A 19,087-nucleotide genomic window follows, 5' to 3' on the forward strand; every position below is an offset into this window, starting at 1 on the left:
AAGACATGCTATCAATATATGATACGTTGCTTTGGTTTGAACATGATTAAAAAATAATTTATGTGAAGCAACACCTCAAAACCATTGCCGTTTTATACAAAAGTAGCACTAAAACTTTTGAATGGCTTTCTACTAGCCGTCAAGACGACTTGTAAAACCAATAAAATACAAAATCAATTGATTTTTTAAATCGGATAGGGTCAATACTCATAATTCAATAAATAATAATGATTTTTCAAAAATCATGGTAGCTAGTTTCTGTTTATTGTCATGCTTTTATTGCAGTCAATAATTTAATGATTAAAAACACGGTATTGACAAAATTTTTGATAGTGAACTCCAGTCAGCATTGTGTGTTGCATGTTACCCCACATCAGGGGTAGCATGAAAAATGCATATTTCCAGCCTCTCCTGATCCCAGGAAAACAAATTATAATAAATTAAATACCATATGGCATTCTTTACGTAGCGATTAGGATACCAGATTGTATTTGGTTCATCTACGTCCTTTAAAATTTCTTCCAAATACATTTGAAGATGAAAAGTGTTGCAAGTTACCCCGTTTGACGGTAAACTAATTTCAAACATGTTTTTTGACAATATACTTTTGAAGTAAGATTTGCTCACTATCTTTCGAATGAGCCTTTGAGAGTTTGAATTAATTTAATTTTTTTTTTCAATATTTTAAAAATTTTCCTGAGGGGACACGCCTTTCACGCCGAGAACCTGGGATCGAATTCCATCCCCGAGATAGTCACTTATAACGTCAAACTTACAGTGACGACTTCCTTCGGGAGGGAAGTAAAACTGTTGGTTCCGAGGTAAACTAGCCTATGGCTGAAAATGTAGTTAATAAATATAAAAAAAAATTTTCCTATATATACTAGAATAAATCAGGGTATAATGGAATTGCGATATTCATTGCTAGTCATATCATCATTACTGGCGGCGTCCATTTACGTAACGCTATTTTTTTAGTAGTGTGTGATCTTTTTACCGCGACGCTTGCTCCTGCAGGGGCGGGTGAAGCTGTCAGAAATAATAGTGTAAGTTGTGTCGTTCGCATAGTGCTGTGGAATAAATTGGAAATTTTTGACCCCTCCGTAACGCTTTTTGTATAAAAAATTTCAATTTTTTGTTTGATCCGTAGCGCTTGAGCCTACTTCCCCCTCCCCCTAGATCTTTACGTAATTTGCGGATGCCGCCACTGTGTATGTTTTAATATTTTAACGGTTTTCGCGACGTTATCGCAAAACTGTTAAAACTCATTATTGCGCTATAGGCCCTTTTCAAAAGTCTGTCTCGAAAACTTGCTTTTTGAAACATCAAATTTGTATCACAAAACTCATAAAAATGACATGGGATGGCAAAAATATTTTTGGCCGCTAGTCTTTATGGAAACTACCCAAAGTGGGCCGTTGGTCTCGAGAACAACTTAACTAGAGATAAGATGCTTTTAAAATGCCTAGATAAAAAAAATACACAAGGTGATTGAATGAAAGAAGCTCAGCATTAACATAATAGAATTGCGGTAAGTATTTATAATGTAAGACTCAGCGTTTCATAATTAATAAAATGAAAAGTACTGTTGAAAGACTAGAGATGACCCAATTATGACGGGTTTTATTTTAATTTATTCTACTCATCATACCTGTTAATTACATCATTTGTCTGTTTTTTTTACTATGGTCTCATATTTCTATTCTTAAATGAAACAATTTAAACTATTGTTTATTTTTCTTTTTGCTGTTCAGGTTTACGCAAATTCTAATTATTCATTTTCCCGTTTTTGAAAACAAAGATTCAATAATTCTTAAATTAACAAACGGTTTCTCTACACATAATACACATAAAAACGCTAGCTCTATCATTTGCACAACACTCTAGTGTTTTCAAGTTTCTATAATACTGATCAGGTTTTTTGATGAGCTGGTTCAAAAGTTTTTTTCGAATCGCAAACTGTCTGGCGTTACAAATACGTCAGCTCCAACTCGTTCCTGGATCGTGTGTTGATCGTCATTTTGGCAGAATACTGATGCGTACCAGCTAGTGCTAATTGTCATCGATGTTTATTCAATCCATTCACAACATTCGCGAGTTGGTATCACTGCTCGAGCTAATCGATGAGCAGTACTAAACTAACAGATCCCATTCGAAAGTTAAGTCCTCCGCGGTATACCAAGTTCTTTGCCCACATGCGGCATTCCAGGTTGATGCTTTGCTTGACTGTGGGGGAAAATGTGAAAATTGAGCTCATGCGTTATGTAAATATAGTGTTCAATTTACCTCCTGGTTGCAAAAATTGAACGGCCAACAATGGGCTCAGATAACCGGGCGTATTGGTGTAGGGGAAGTAATATCCGGGAAAGCCTCGAGTTGGGTAGAACGCTATCGGGCCAATAATTTCCTTATCTGCTGGACTGATTCCGTTGCAGCTTACCCACACTTGTTTGCGCTCCTTTTCTGGCAGAGATATGATGTGCTCCTTCAAATCAGCAGGCATATTTTCTGGTAGTTCATTAATTTCATAGTATTCCGGAACCCATCCGTAGATCTGAAAAAAAGATTCGTGGAGTTATGATTTCATATTTCAAAGTTTTGATCTTCAGCTGATCTTACGCGATTCATCTTGACGAAAATACATGGCATTGATTTGTTATAGCTGTAACCGTCGATGGCGTTGCATGGACCCATTTGAGATAAATCAACTTTGCATACTTTTCCAGGGGGTGGTCGGCTGGTGTAGTTGCAAGCTATTTGATTCTTTCCCTCTCCTGGCAGCTTCGATGGATCCCGATAAGCTGTAAAGAGTATTGATTTTAGTGTCTATTGTTAATTTGACTTCATAGAATATTGAAACCTTAAACACCAGGGTTGTGGTGAAATGTAGGGCAGGGCTTTTATAAATCCCTCGCCTTTACCCAAAGTACTTACGTTCCAAAAACTCGTTGATTCTGGTCACCCATGGTTCTATCTGGGTTTCGTTCGAAGCCGTGTAGTAAATTAGGGCGCCCTGCTTAACGTGTCCCGGCATAGGCCTGAAACCCAAACCAGGATTGTTTCCAATAAGTGAATCGGACAGCTGATATTTCGGATACTGATCACTCAGGGTGTAGAATAGGCCCTGCATACATGCGGCGAACAGTGAAAACAGAATCACAAAGTAAACGGAGTAAAAGACGAAAAGTGCTCCTACGAAAGAAAGTGGAAGAAATACAATGTAAGTTACACGCAAACAAATTTTGTTGTATAATCTACCGAATCCATGGTAGAATTAAGAACTGTACCAACGATTTTCAACCGACTACAAAAATCTGTTAAGTTTACTATAATCTGGTGAAAATCACTGAGCAGTGCAGTAAATTTGACTTTGTCCATAGTAGCATCCACTTCAAAGCATTGTATTTCAATCCGTGACACCCACCGTACAACACAGTGTGGTCAAAAGTATGATGCTAAACTTCTCAAATCTAGAATGTTTCTAGTCAAAAATACTACAACTCTGGTTAAATCAACAAAAGAAATTTTCTTGTGTTGTTATGTTGACTATGTTTTGGTAGAGTTAACAGATTAATGCAGTCGGTTGAAAATCGTTGGTGCAGTTCTTAATTTTACCATGGATTCAGTAGTTTCTATAATAAAATTCATTTCAGTGTAGGCTGATACAAATATTAAATTTCTTTTATGTCCGAGACCACTTGAAAGGTACGAGGGGGGGGGGGATAAAAATAAATAAGGAACAAAAAAATAAAAATAAAAAAAAGTTATTTTTTCGAATTTTTATTTTTAACGATAACTGTTGAACTTTTATCAAACGTCCTCTAGATCATTATTTTACTTATTTTTTACTTAAAAAATTGAAAAAACCTAGCTGATGTCAAAAAAATGATGAATATTTTTTTCCCCCTTAAAAATTTTCGGATTTTTGAAGGGGGTGACATAAAGGAAAATTAATATTTGTATCAGCTTTATTATTATATAAATTGCCAAAATTAACGTTTGATTCCAATGCTTATCATCGACTAACCCCTTTATCTTTGGGAAGATGAAAAAAATGACGTCCATCGTATTTCAAGATTTATATACCGAACCCCTCCCCCTCTCTGTCGCATTTTTTCATTGCCAAATACTTTTTCGAGTCTAGTGCTCGAGTACTTTCTCGAAAGTTGAGTCTAGCTCATGACACTGAAGACGGCCTTACAGTTTAGGTCCAAATACGCGTATGTGTCAAAGCAAAGACAAATTAAAGACCTCCATGTCCCTTGCAGTTGCCCAAAATTTTATGGCTCATAAGATAATCTAGAATGCCGTGTAATGTGTACTGTGATCTGTCAAACTTGGGTACTTTTTGCACTACCGAGAGACCAAATGCAGTACTAGAAGAGGTACCGAATCTGAGCCCGAGTGGGACGGACCTGGTCAAAGGATACAAACTCTAGCGGAATTAAATGGTATAGCACTAAATTCGGGTTTTAGTTCATTTATAGGTATTTCACAGGTAAACAGCTCGAAGATTTATTATCAATTTTGAATTTCTATGAAAATTTTGTAAAGCATAGAATTGGTTTTAAATAGCTAGTAGTAGTTAAAACTAATTTACTTCGTTTTCCTCATTTTACGAGAAAACTTAAGGCTAAGTAGCCCGTCATTCGTTTTGGCAGCCTTGTTATCATTGCGGCTCGCAATTTCAAAGTGAAAAAAACGCAGTCCGCATAGTTCATATTGATCCGGAAAAGTATCACGATATGCACAGACTGCAGAAAGTATCAGGTACCCCGGGGCAAGTGAGAATCCGGGATAAGTGGGGGTATTCTTCTAGAAACTCGAAGATACAATGACAAGGAATGTATTTAGTACTAAACATATTGTTATTTTTATTACCATGTGGTTCATGTAACAGTTGTCAGTTCAGCGCAATTTTCAACTTGCATAATAAATTGTTACACGTTTCACGTCTTGCATTGACTCATCTTCTATCTTCTATATAAATAAAAATGGAATGGTGTTTGTATGTCACGAAATGGCTCACGAACGGGGCAACGGATTTCGAAGATTCTTTCTCCATTTTGTTCGTCAAGGGCTCCGACGTGTTTGTGTGTATAAAAGTTTCAGGTAACCACCGGGAAAGCAGGAAAAACACGAATGAACGGAACTGTCATTTTGTATGGGACGATACATAGCGGTTTTCAACAGCCTACTTGATGGCAAGACGAAGTTTGCCGGGACCACTATTTAAAAATAAATGTGTTATAAATCAAATTTCCATCTGTAAGCTACAATTTTATGTATTATTACAAACTGCTAACGATAAACCAGTATTTTGTTTTCAAAATATGTTTGTACCCGGGGTAAGTGGGACCTATTAAAAAAACAGAATCAAAACTTTTCGTTTACGTTTTATACATTTTCCTAGAGAGTAGCACTAAAACATTCATACAAATGATTTGTTAATACCTCTTTAAGCTTTTATTGAGGAATTTTCAGTTAATATTAAATGTGAGGTGATATACTATTAATAAAAGGTTTTCTTCCTAAAACTATTTTATGGTTGATCCTTTATGTACATCAAACATGTATTTAAAATAAAAAATCTATGATTTATCAATCCTATTATTGTAATGGATTTACTGATGTAGATTGACGCATGAAACTGGATGTGTCCCACTTGCCCCGTTTAGCGAGGTAATTGCGTCCAATGAATAGAAATATTAGTAGTAGAACGCTAATGGCGCTGTTCTCACGAAACTGAATTAGTTTATTGTCACCTTTAACTGTATCTTTTCATTGTTTGTTCGATGCCATGTTGTAGTGGATGATTTTAACATTTATTTGACACTTTGAGGACCGGTACTCAAGCTGTCAGCGCGTGGCAAACTAGATGTTGATAACACGAACAGTAGCGACATTAGCATTCTTAGATTGATGCTTCTACTGTCCAATGACTCATTCTAAAAATTTCTTCCAAGGTTTTCACAATTTCAAAATTATTCGATCAGTTTCATGCACACACCAGCAAATATGTTGCCAAAATGTGATTGTGTGGTTGGATTTGGAAAATATTGACATTTGAAAATGTTATTGAACAATTTGTTTGAATTATCGTTTTTTTCGTTCCCACTTGCCCCGCGGTACCTTACTGATACTGAAGTGCCAACTAACCAGTGAATAAACTGTCAACCAACACCCAGCAACAAAGACATTGTCATCTCCTTGATGCAACAATTTGACAAAGATCGATCACCACGTGCGCAGAAATTTTTTGGGCTTCGCATTGCATTTTTCGAGAACTTTCTCTGTGTTGGTAAACATTGGCACACTATCAAACAGCATGCATAAAACAAATTTGGTTTTGTGTTTAAAATAACTGATTAATCGCGAGTTGAAAAGGTTGCAACAATGCTGTGCCCTGTGATTGTCATGACAATTTTGCTTCTGATTGTATCCCAATCCGCAAAAGTATGGATAAACGGGTTGTGAGCGACTTGCTTTGTTGCTTGTTTTTTGTCTCCTTTGATGACAATTTGATTCACTGTGCCAGTAAGATCCTGATTATGGCATACTAGTCGCGATACAAACCGATAAGGCATGGATCTACGAGTAGGAGTGCTTCGAGCACATTGGGACCAACGCCAGTACGGCCCCAATTATGTATACTGGCAGCTCCCGACTAAGGATAAGTAACGGTATATGTTCCGGATAATATGCTTTGAGGCTGACAGCAGCGACATTCTACTCCCTTAGTAGGGTCGGGTGACACTAGCCCGAAACGGCGAGTGGGCTAATGGCGCACGCTGCACAATGGTCCGAGGGCGGCCAAAACCTCAAAAATCAAAGTTGTTTTATCCGAACAGTAATATTTTTCCCGACTTCCTTAACACTTCTGTTGTTCAAATCCAAAGTTTGAAGCAGATTCATTGGAGTTTAAATTTTATACAGCTTCTTGAGTGGACCGTGGACATGATTTTTCAAGAAAATCAATATTTACGATCCATTTTTCACAAGCTATTTATGAATTTGAAGAGAGCTCAAGCCGCAATTGTATCTTCAGATAAGTTGTTTGTATATACATAAAACACACCAGAGTTGAATAAAAATTGTCATTATATGCATACAAAGTGAAAACAAAGTGAATGTTCAAAAAACATATTTCTTTATAGAAGTACCCTGAGACATTAGTAGCCCGCTAATGCCCGCGATGAGAATAAGTTCATTCGAAAGCTAAAAACAAGAGCTTTCAAGTGGGGTACAAATTATTTTGCGAAAACTTGCGATAGACCACTTTCAACGCGTTTGAAGGTGTACGGAGTGCAATTCTAATTAAATAATAATAATCTTGTGATACGCTAGTACGTGCATTACAATCGCAGTAGCCATGAAATGCATCCCGTCCTGAGAAGAAACGAAAAACTCGATCCAATCTTATTTTTCTTTTTTTTTATTTCTGGCGTTAACACCTGGCTTCTAAGCAGGCAGGTGTTCTTATGACCACTTCCGCTGTTATTAACTAAGGACTTTCTTTGCCGATTAATTATTTTTGCATGTGTATATTGTCTGGCAGGTCCGATGATACTTTATGCTCTGGCAAGTCGAGAAAATTTACTTTTCCAAAAGACCCCCGACTGGTGGGATTCGAACCAACGATTATCAGGTTAGTCTAGCTGAATAGCTGCGTGTTTACCGCTAGGACTCTCTGGGCCCCTATGTATGCAATAATTCGGTGTTATACTTAATTAAATTTTGAAAATACCTTTATTTGATATTATTAGGATATTGAACTACCTTGAATTCCGAGGACGAATACGTTGCGAAAAGACGTATGATTACTAAGGGAAAAGTAACCTACGTAGCCGTCCTCCAGAGCGGAGAAGCTGTCTCGAGCCAAGCTCCGCGATCAAGAGGACATGGTAACAGTGAAGAGGCCAACACCAAGCCTAAGGCCAAGAAAGCCAAGAAAAATAGAAACACAGGATACGAACCAGATAGTGCACCCACAGGAACCACGGGTGCAAGGCAAAAAGGGGGGAGGAAAAAGGAAAAAGAGAGAAAGGAGAAACCTGATAACGGATCCCAAGGAGAATGTTAAATCGAAAACCGCGAAACGTAGGAATTTAGGCAAGGCCCTCGTTATCAAAACGGAGGAAGCGAAATACGCCGAGGTACTGAAGTCGATGCGAAGCACGGAGTTATCGCCATTGGGACAGTTGTGCGTCTAATCTTAAAGATGGACGCCAAGGAAAAAGGTGCAGTCAATAAACAATCGGCACAAGAAGTACTTGGCGACGAGGTTGATGTAAGATCCCTTACTGCTGAAGCGACTCTCCAGTGTAAAAATCTGGATGATGTCACCGACGCAGCAGAGCTCTCGGCTGCTCTCAAATAGCTGTGTGACATAGACGTAGCCAGTAAGGCCATCCACCTTAGAAAGGGCCCGCAGGGCACCCAGGTGGCGGCGATCAGGCTGCCGGTCGCAGAGGCCAACAAAGCGAAGAACTTGGGCATTAGACCAAAGACAAATTAAAGACCTTCATGTCCCTTGCAAATGCCCAAAATTTTATGGCTCATAAGGTAATCTAGAATGCCGTGAAAAGTGTACTGCGATGTGTCAAACTTGGGTACCTTTTACACTACCGAGGAACCAAATGCAGTACTAGAAGTGGTACCCAATCTAAGCCCGAGTGCGACGGACCTGATTAGACTGATGCAAATTTTGAAGTTTCTGCTCCCCTATACTTAAACAATGTAAATTATGATAAAAATCATTCTCCCAAAATTTGAAGTGATTTGGATGAAATTTGGTTGTGCACACGCCATTTTTTAGTTTATATGGAAATTACTATGGAAAAGGCAAACCTTATGTGTTCAGTTCCTTTAACTGCTCGTAATAATGATGAAAAAGAGAACATACTCTTTCGATTGGACGTAAGGGTAATTTGTTATCATTGAGCTTCTTCTTCTTCTTTCTGGCGTTACGTCCCAACTGGGACAAAGCCTGCTTCTCAGATTAGTGTTCTTATGAGCACTTCCACAGTTATTAACTGAGAGCTTTCTTTGCCAATTGACCATTTTTGCATGTGTATATCGTGTGGCAGGTACGAAAATACTCTATGCCCTGGGAATCGAGAAAATTTCCTTTACGAAAAGATCCTCGATCAGCGGGATTCGAACCCACGACCCTCAGCATGGTCATGCTGAATAGCAGCGCGTTTACCGCTACGGCTATCTGGGCCCTGTCATGCTGAGATGATCATTCAATTTCTTTCAGAGCAACACTGCTCTTTTGCTGTCGAACATAGTAGCCTGGATTACTTTGATCGATTCTACCCGCCAGGAGCAACACTGTTGCCTGCCTAGCAGTTGGTTAAGCATGTAAAATGCAAACCCACTTTATGATTATGAATAGTAATTTATCCTGACGTCCAATCGTAATGTGGTCTTCGGCAAAGTTGTAGCTGAAAGGATTTTGCATGAGAAGAGTTTGTTCACTTTTCCATAAAATATTATGACTACGAGATTGAGGCCTGAACACAAAACGTTGGCGTTTTCCATAGTAATTTCCATATAAACTTCAAATGGCGTGTGCACAGTCAAATTTCTTCCGAACCACTTCAAACTTTGGGAGGATACTATTTACCATAATCAAAATTAAATTTGCATCACTTTATTCGACATACGTAAGGTAGGCTGCAAAAATCAATCCAAGAAGTAGTCTCTATATCAAATGACGGTTTTGCGATTGCAAAAATCAACGGCGTGTTCTATTGCAGCGGATACGCGCCCCCTAGATGGTCGATTGAGGAATTTTCCCACATGATCGACAGCCCAGACAACCAGAAATCGCATGAAAGTTCACATTATAACTCGTTTATTCATACTAATTACATCAAACTCGCAAACCACCGTGGATAAACTCGCCAGATTGATGAGTTTTCTCGCATAAAACACTTTTTTCTGAGTTCATTTGTACATTTTGCTTCGTCCCGTACACTCGTACAAAGTAAGTCGAATCAATCCGTAGCAGCTGTCAAATCAACATTTATTATCATAAGTTGAGTCGCATAAGATCACTGGTTAGTTCGGTAGAATATTTATACACTCGCAATGTATGTTATTATTCATCACATAATATATGCACGCATATCGCCTCCACTTTTGTACGTAGAAGGCCTTTTCGCGACATTTTATAAGTGAAATTTTGCACATACAAAGCCTCCAGGTGATTTCGTTATACGTGCATTTTGGTTGTCTGGGAGGATGATAGCCGTACTGGCTAATCGACAGCCAGTAGTGATAGCTGGTGACTTTAATGCATGGAGTGGGGTAGCCGCTGCACCAACCAAAAAGGCCAACTGTTGCTGGAATCCCTGACCGCATTAAATGTAGAGCTGGCATATGTGGGTACAGTGAGTACCTTCCGCACAAATGGTGCAGAAGTGATTACCAATGCGACGTTCTGTAGTCCTAACCTTTTAGGTATCATGAAATGGCGCGTTGATAACGATTATAATAATAGGGATCATCAATCGATTCGCTGTATAACTCGACCCAAATCCGAGGTTGGAAAAAAGCGCGATTCGACGGCAAAGTAGTCACTGAAGTCCTGAGGGGCGAACGGAACACTCTGACCCTAAACGGCGAAGAGCTAGTTGCTGTGATATCACGAACGTGTGATACTTCCATGCCGAGCCCCACCCTGAGAGAACAGGTCGCCGGTGTACTGGTGGTGCGAATCAATTATAAATCTTCGAGCAATCTGCCTTTGGGATAGACGAAGATTGCAACGCGCACGCACAGAAACACAAAGAGAAGAACGCAGTGAAGTACCGTTTTGTCTCAAATTCCGAACACTCGGTTTTTGTATGGCGATTTGGTTGAAATGTTTCGCTGAAATATGTCACCAAATAACAAGGAAATGGCAGTCAATTGCAATTCAATTTTAACGTCTCCAATATAATTTTTACCACGGGAGTAGTGGTGATTCTCTAGTTTGATTCCATTAAAACAAGCTCAGATAATTTGCGAAATTATTTATTTGAATACGATTTAATCGTGCTGTTCGGAATTTGAATCAAGGTGTTCGGAATATGAGTCAGAATAAACACAGTGTTCGGCATTTGAGTCAAAATGTTGTTCCATACTTTTACGTTAAAACAAAACAAAAAATAATCAAATCAACATTATTATTGGTACACCCAACAGCTAACAGTTAGACTTTACAAAGAAATTAAAATTTACACAAATATCAGCCAATTTATGCCAATCAGATGCATTTGAAGTCACCGTTGTTCTTAAGTGTTCGGAACATGAGTCAAAACGGTATTCAGAGAGGTGAAGTTAGCTCTCAAAAAGGAAATCAAGAGTCGAAAACGGGCATGCTTTGATGCCAGTGTGCCAATTCGAGCCCGTCTACAGAGTGGTAAAGGGCTGGGAGGGAGAAACCAATACAAATTTTCTCTACGTCACAGTGAGCCGAGATTTTGCTGTCACGAACTGTCACTGTGAGCCCAGATCTAAAACAATGGACAAACATGATAAAAGCGCGTAATTCATCAAAACATATTTACGCTTCATATAAAATGTGACAAATAATCGATTGAAAAGCTATTCATGCTGATTCAAAAGTAATGCCACGGTAGCACCTTTTACTCTGATTGAATATAAAATATTCAAATACTCATAATTTTACTTTTTCCAATAAAAAGGAAAATTAACTGCATAGAAAACTTTGGCCCTTTTTCCATGTTTGTCCAGAAAGATCGAAGGTACACAACAAAAGAAAACTAGCGATTTTCATCAAGTCTGCCTTGATTGTCGTTGGCAAGTTGGAGTTTTCTTGCAGTTTGAAATAACTTTGTGTCATACTTCGTGTGTAGTATCGGTGCCTCCCTCCCAGGTAAAGGGTAAGACCAAATGTGCCATAGCGCCCTAAGAGAAGTCGCCCGAGTTGCTGCGATCGATAGTACTCTTCCCGCATCATCCCATAAGCCCATGACTCCCAGCGCCATATGCGGCAGATGAAGGAGAAGAAGTGGCGAGGGTGCCCAAGTAGCACTAGTAACAAATGCAATATTTTAGAAAAATAAAACAAATTACATTGCCGTTGCATTTCAGATAATTTGTAGCATATCTTATTGATGATTTTTAATTTTGGTTACTAAACTATTACATTGTAACTTGCGTTTTGTTTACATTACATAGGTGTTGCATTTTTACTTGCATGTAACTTAACCTAGAGCTGTCAAAATGAATAAGTTACATTGAAATTGAATATGTGGTTGCAAAGAAACAAATAACACGCTAGGTTACATACAGGTTTCTAAGTCACATGTGTGTAACAGCATGAAGTTTGTTTACCATTTGTCATAGGGGAAGGGGTGAAAAAATGAACAGGGTGGTAAAATGAACACCGAACTTGTTACGCATGAACGACAAATTTCAATAATTTTTATTACGCACGGATGATTTAGAGCATAAATACGAGTGTTTTTGTTGATACGGAGATAAATTGAAGTCAGAACCACGTTCAGAAATTAAAACTTATGTAATTTAAGGCACGGAGATGTTGAGGTTTTTCAATGAGGTGAATATCGTAATGATGTCGAAGCAGAAACCTTTAGAACTGTTTTCAAAGGAATTATAATCATTCATAGATGTTTTTTTAGGACTGTGATAAAAAAAACTTCAAAAATGTTTGTTTTGTTGGTGTGTTTTACCACCTACATAAAATAAACATTTCCATAATATTTTAATGACGATGAAAGTATGTGAAAATTTAGCTGTCTTAGTCTTAATTCGTGTCGCTGCGTTAATTAACATCTCTATTTTTGATGTTGAGCGATAGAACTAGTTATAATTGATATATGAAGGACAAATTCTGCGATTAGACATCACAAAACATCGAGTTACATTTGTAATGTTCTCTATACTACTTTTTTGGGGAACGCCAATCTTTGAGCCGATGACACGGAATGACGAGAATTCGTTTAAGGGGGCAGGATCCGTCATCAACTCGATAATTTTCATGAGCAGTTTTTTCGTTCAAAATCATGAATATATTCATGTATTCACTGTATTTTATTCTCCAACCGAAACACAGTGAACACATTTTCGAAGAGTAAATTTCAGTTTTGAACAGAAAAATGGCTGTTGGACTTAGTTCTAATACCCTCCGTCCACGAATTATTGTAGCGCGTCGATCGTCGCAAGTTTCTCGATAAACAGTCAATCCAGTAAATGATTGTGTTTTGTTAAGCCTAATTACTTTTAGACGAGAGCAGTCAGTGGCTGTCTTCTTTGTTGAAATTTGTTCTGGGATTTCAACTCCCACAGGGTCCACTTATGCACTGTCATAGTTTGTATTAGGTGCAATAAATATGTTAAATTTGTCCTTGAAAAACTTCTCGAAGGACCTAAACTTTAATCAACTCGTGGGGGCAAAACCCCTACCCCCCTATTTCATAACACCAAAACAGCTGTTAAATTCAAATTATACCAAACGTAATGCCACGCTGAAGTAACGCGCAAAATAGAACCTAACAAATGTAAATTTTTCGCATCAGCATGTATCTATTATTGAACAATAACATCAGAACAAACGCCTGTAGGTATGCATTATATATGCAGAATCGATGAAGAGAAATCACTCATGTTAGTTAGGCCCTATTGAAGTGACAGCATAGAAATGCACAAGGGGCTACCAATAACAACGCGTTTATTTTTTCCAAATTTTAGACCCACCTTCCCTCTAGTAGTCATTTGTCCATACACAAAATTTACAATTTGTATGGACCGTAGTCATTGGGCAGAATCTCTCCCCTCCCCCAATAAATGCCTACGTGGTTTATGGATGACCCATAAGCACGCATTTTTTTAATTGATTTATTAACCCTAGAAATACTCAAATGGATCGATGTTGTTTCTACTATTTGATAGAGAACATATTTGTATATCCGATTATAATAAAAAAAGCATGTTTTTCACATGTAAATCGCTATTTTCCTTATCATTGGCATATTACCCTCAGTCCTTAATATTGGCACAAATTGATCAATTGCTAAATTCAATTCGTTGTTTAACCTCAGGGTGCAAGATTGCATTACTTGCTAGCGTCTTGTAGTGAAAAATTGTTAACAAACCCAATTTTGTCACCTTTATTCACAGAAGAGAGGATCGATAAAGAGAAAACGATCATGCGACTTGCGCCCTTATTATAGCACAAGCTTGAATTTGCCTTTTTTCGACCTATTTGAGCCATTTGAGCACGTCACAAACCATGTGCTGTCTTGGACGGAGCATTTAATTTTCATACTTTTGTAAAGTTCCAGTTAATTGGCTTAGGGGATTTTTGCACATTATTTGATGATTTATCGCAAATTCATCGTTTTTCCCATTAAAAGCAAGACGATATCGTTTAGGTGTTAATTTTAATACCCCTTCCCCTATTGACAGTAGTGTAATTTATTGGCAGTTTCAGTATAGTTACACATCAGTTTCAAAATAACATAAGATTTCTGGGTAACTAATGTGTAACAAACGAGTAACTTGCTGACAGTGGTCAACACTACTTGTCAAAAGTTTTCATACGTATTGTGAATTTTGATATAAGAACTTTACTATTTTATGACTAGTTATTGTTTTCATAGATATTTTTCCAGTGATTAATTAAAATTGTTGAATTTACAATTTGCAGCCTCTCTAACAGCTTTTTAATAGTTGTCATCATTTTATATTGGCTGTCCTCAAACAGTTATTCGGAAGTGTATCTGCAGCAAGATGAAATTAAATGGCGATTTATGATAGGCAGCCCAGAAAATCCAACTGCGGGACACGAAACAACGTGATTTTGGATTCACAATCTTCAAAACAATTAAAATAAAATCAAAAACACTGCTAATTTGAGTAACAGCGTCAATTTCTATTTTTTGTGTCAGTTCTAATGGAATAATATAATATAAAATGATTGATTTCACCACAAATTCAAATCGGCATGTTAAATCTATTATGTGCTAGTGAATAATTACGCATTCGAAAATCATACGTATTACTTAATTGACATTCAATTCTGAAATGGTTGTTCGGTTCCAAAACTGTCAGAAAGTAACAACAACTTCAACGCCGTTTCATTTATTTTGTCACAGGAAAACCCATGCATAATCAACAAATTGCATAGCAGTCGCTTGTAAACTTCTTATGTAACGAACAAACAAGTTACACAAGGCTCGACTTTTTGCGCTTTTTCGGTTACATAGCAGTATTTTTCCATGTTGCAAATGTATCATATTGTAACTATTGAATATATTAAGTAGCCGTTACTGTAAGCTACTTGTAACAATATGTGCTGCTTGGGTGACGAACGAAGAGCTGGTAGAAGTTCTGAAATCATTCGTGTCAAACAAGGCACCGGGACCAGTTGTTATCCCGAATGTTGCCAGCGGCAGTACATGCGAATCCAGACATATTCAGAACCACGATGCAACGCAGCATAGATCAAGAAATCTTCCCAGATGTACAGAAGCTACAGAAAGGTGGGGAAACCACCAGGTGACCCGTCGGCGAATAGACCTATCTGTCTACTAGATACTTGCCCGTCGTTATTGGAGAGGATGATCATCAACAGGCTAGTACCGTATACGGAAGGTGCTGACGGCCTGTCCAACAACCAGTTTGAATTCAGGAAAGGTTAATCTGATCTGGACGCTATTCAGTCTGTCGTTCCAGCAGCTGAGGTGGCAATCGAGCATAGAAGGAGCAGCAGCCGTAACTGCGTGGTTGTTACTCTGGATGTGAAGATTGCATTCAATAGCCAAAGCTGGGAAGCGATAGCCCACGCACTTCACCGCCTCAAGGTACCGGTGCAGTTGTGTAAGCTTCTAGAATATATCTATATTCTATATACTTCTTTTTTGATATTAGGATTCTACTGTATGATACAGAGGAGGGGTAGAAAAGCAATCAAATTACCGCGGGAGTACCTCAAGGTTCAATTTTGGGCCCGATGTTATGGAATGCGATGTACGATGACGTACTGGGCTGCCCCTTCCGACGGGTGTTAAGATTGTTGTCTTTGCCGACGATATCACCCTAGTGGTCTATGGTGAATCGATGGAGGAAATAGAGTTGACAGCAGTGCACTCTATTTCCATAGTTGAGGAATGAATGAAGTCTAGGAAACTAGGACTGGCTCTTCACAAGACTGAGTTGGTGGTGGTCAACAACCGCAGGTCCGAGTAACAGACGCTTATCTCGGTATGCGTTTGGACCATAGAGTCCAAAAAATTATTTAGGCATCTTGGGATAATGATCAATGACAAGCTCAGCTTCGCTAGCCACGTGTAAAAGGGTATCTATGGCTATAGCGGCGCTTTCGAGGATGATGTCTAACAGCTCGGTATCTAAAGATGTGCATCATAGCCAGGATGACGTTCATCGAGCCCATCATCAAGGAAGATGTTCACTGCTTCAACCAAAGAGGTTCCAGAGGAGTCCGCAATGCGTTAAAGAGGTATCGCTCAAAGGTTGGCTGAAGGAATGGAATAACCCCACCGATTAATATCAAACCTGTCAGATTGGTATAAAAGAAACCATGGGGAAATGAACTTCAACCTGACGCAGTTTCTGTCAGGACATGGTTGCTATAAGCAGTACCTGCATACATAGATTCGGGCAGAATCTTCTGCGTGCCCCAATTGTGCTGGTGTGGAGGAAACAACGGAGCATGTCGTGTTAGATTTCCCCCGTTTCAATGTTGTGAGAGATCGCATGCTCGCTCCATGCGTCCCCCGACAATACAATCCACAAAATGTGTGCGGATGCTGAGTGCTTGAATGCAGTAACTACAGCTGTCACACACATTATGCTAGAATTGCAGAGCCTATAGCGCGACAACCGAGAATTGGCTGCAGAGGATTAGCCCGAGGCTGGACCCTTGAAACATTGTTTAAATCGGCTATGAGGAGCAGTATGCCTAGGCTACTTCTGATACATGTGTTAAGTGCTATATGCACTGGCCTCTCCCAGAAGAAATACCGTAAGGGTTTGAGGCCAAGGGTAATGTCGGTGCACTATGTTCACCACTTCCCAGACAACCAAAATGTACGTATAACGAAATCACCTGGAGGCTTTGTATGTACAACATTTCACTAATAAGATGTCGCGAAAAGGCCTTCTACGTACAAAAGTGGAGGCGATATGCGTGCATATATTATGTGATGAATAATAACATACAATGCGAGTGTATAAATAGTCCACCGAACTAACCTGTGATCTTATGCGACTTAACTTATGATAACAAATGTTGATTTGACAGCTGCTACGGATTGATTCGACTTACTTTGTACGAGTGTACGGGACGAAGCAAAATGTACAAATGAACTCAGAAAATAAGTGTTTTATGCGAGGAAGCTCATCAATCTGACGAGTTTATCCACGGTGTTTTGCGGGTTTGATGTAATTAGTATGAATAAGCGAGTTGTAACATGAACTTTCATGCGATTTCTGGTTGTCTGGGTTGATCAACTCAACAAGAATCGTTCAAGAACAGTGCATGGGCTGGTTTTAGTGGGTCGTCGTTGGTGTGGCATCACCACACTCTCTGAGTTACCTTCTCAGGTGTCTGTTTGCAGTTTTCCCTTTTGTAAAAAAAAACTTCTTTCTATACAGATAGCAAGGCATCCCACGAAGAGGACAATTTTGTTAAATCTAGATTGGTTTATGTAGGTCTACAATTTCGTAGATTTCCCTTCAATAAACACTAAGATCAAAAAAGTGCTATGCTAGATGTATGTGCAGCAGACTTGACAATTTTGAAGTTTTTGCCCCCTTTGTTTAAACGGTGTCAATTTAGATAAAAAATATTCTCCCAAAGTTTTAAGTGATTTGGAAGAATTTTGGTCGGCTTGGCATACGCCATTTTAAGTTTATGTGGAAATTACTATTTAAACTCCAAAGTTTTGTGTTCAGTCCTTCAACTCCTCGTCAAAATATTTTATGGAGAGTTAGTGAACTTTACCACAGAATATTATGACGAATAAATATAAGGATGAACCCAATGGTTGTTTTTTTTCTATAGTATTTTCCTTATAAGTCACAAATGGCTTGTGCACAGCCAAATTACTTTCCAAACAATTCAAACATAGGAAGGATGATATCTACCACAATTAACATCGTTTAAGCATAAAGGGGCCAAAACTTTCAAATTTGCTGCAGTCTAGTGTGTAGTCAACGTGACAACATTGGTCAGAGTCTCGAACACAGCCGAGTGAGTCAATAAAACGATCCTTTCGTCGCCATCCAGCACATATTTTGGAGACGACCTTTCTTTTCTCCTGATAGTGATTCCTGTTCTAGTTCAAAACACTTGTACGTTATAAATCATTTGAGCCACTTTGTACCGGAAACACATTTGAAATATGTGACCTGCGCTATGCACATTAAACCATCATGCTTACCCCAGCTGTAACGCGTTCGTCCAAAAATTTTCCCTGTTTTTTCATTATAAATGAACTGCTTCCATGTCAATTTTTCCGGTTTCTGAGGAAACACGAAAGGCGTGTTCCAATCCTTAACTACCTTTTCCGGCATTTTTCTTCGAACTTGTTACTAAAGTGGTACTCTTTCAATTGATTATCGTTAGCACTTTGGTATGCTCATTTGATCAGTCGCGATCAGGAGCAAGTTTTCACTGAACTTGTCACAATTTTGAACACTTTGATCGATATAGGGTGCACTAATTTGGAATGGAACGCGGTTTTATGGATTAAAAGCACATTTTCGAATTAGATGACGTATTTAAAGACTGGTTCTTTAGAACAGTCACCGTCTGGCTGCCGGATGATCGCGTTGACAACTAAGGACTGATCTGAATTGATTCATAAATGACATCAAGTCTACTAAAACTGACATTTTCTAGCATAACATTATTCCGCCTGGAAGTTTTGGTAATTTCGGAACTTAAGCGGTAAGTACTGGTCTGCACAGTGTGGAAAAATTCGAACACTTTATGGTCAAATGTGTCTATTGCATAGGATTTATTATAGTTTAATATACTCTCACTACCACTATGAAAATGTAGATAGATAAATATTGAAAAATA

The 19,087-nt window shown here is 38.5% G+C and overlaps 1 protein-coding gene across 1 annotated transcript; it reads right to left on the minus strand.

Annotated features, from left to right (window-relative positions):
• Positions 1 to 1,597: 1,597 nt before the first annotated feature.
• On the minus strand, positions 1,598 to 18,869 carry LOC5572930 (sodium/potassium-transporting ATPase subunit beta-1). Its single transcript, XM_001654215.2, has 5 exons — positions 18,444 to 18,869; positions 2,935 to 3,192; positions 2,620 to 2,801; positions 2,287 to 2,554; positions 1,598 to 2,226 (listed from the first exon to the last, which is right to left on the minus strand). Exons 1-5 carry the CDS (start codon positions 18,574 to 18,576, stop codon positions 2,117 to 2,119), a joined length of 951 nt encoding a protein of 316 aa, XP_001654265.1. The 5' UTR covers positions 18,577 to 18,869; the 3' UTR covers positions 1,598 to 2,116.
• Positions 18,870 to 19,087: the final 218 nt, after the last annotated feature.

This window comes from Aedes aegypti, chromosome 2, assembly GCF_002204515.2.
Source record: "Aedes aegypti strain LVP_AGWG chromosome 2, AaegL5.0 Primary Assembly, whole genome shotgun sequence".
Taxonomy (NCBI): domain Eukaryota; kingdom Metazoa; phylum Arthropoda; class Insecta; order Diptera; family Culicidae; genus Aedes; species Aedes aegypti.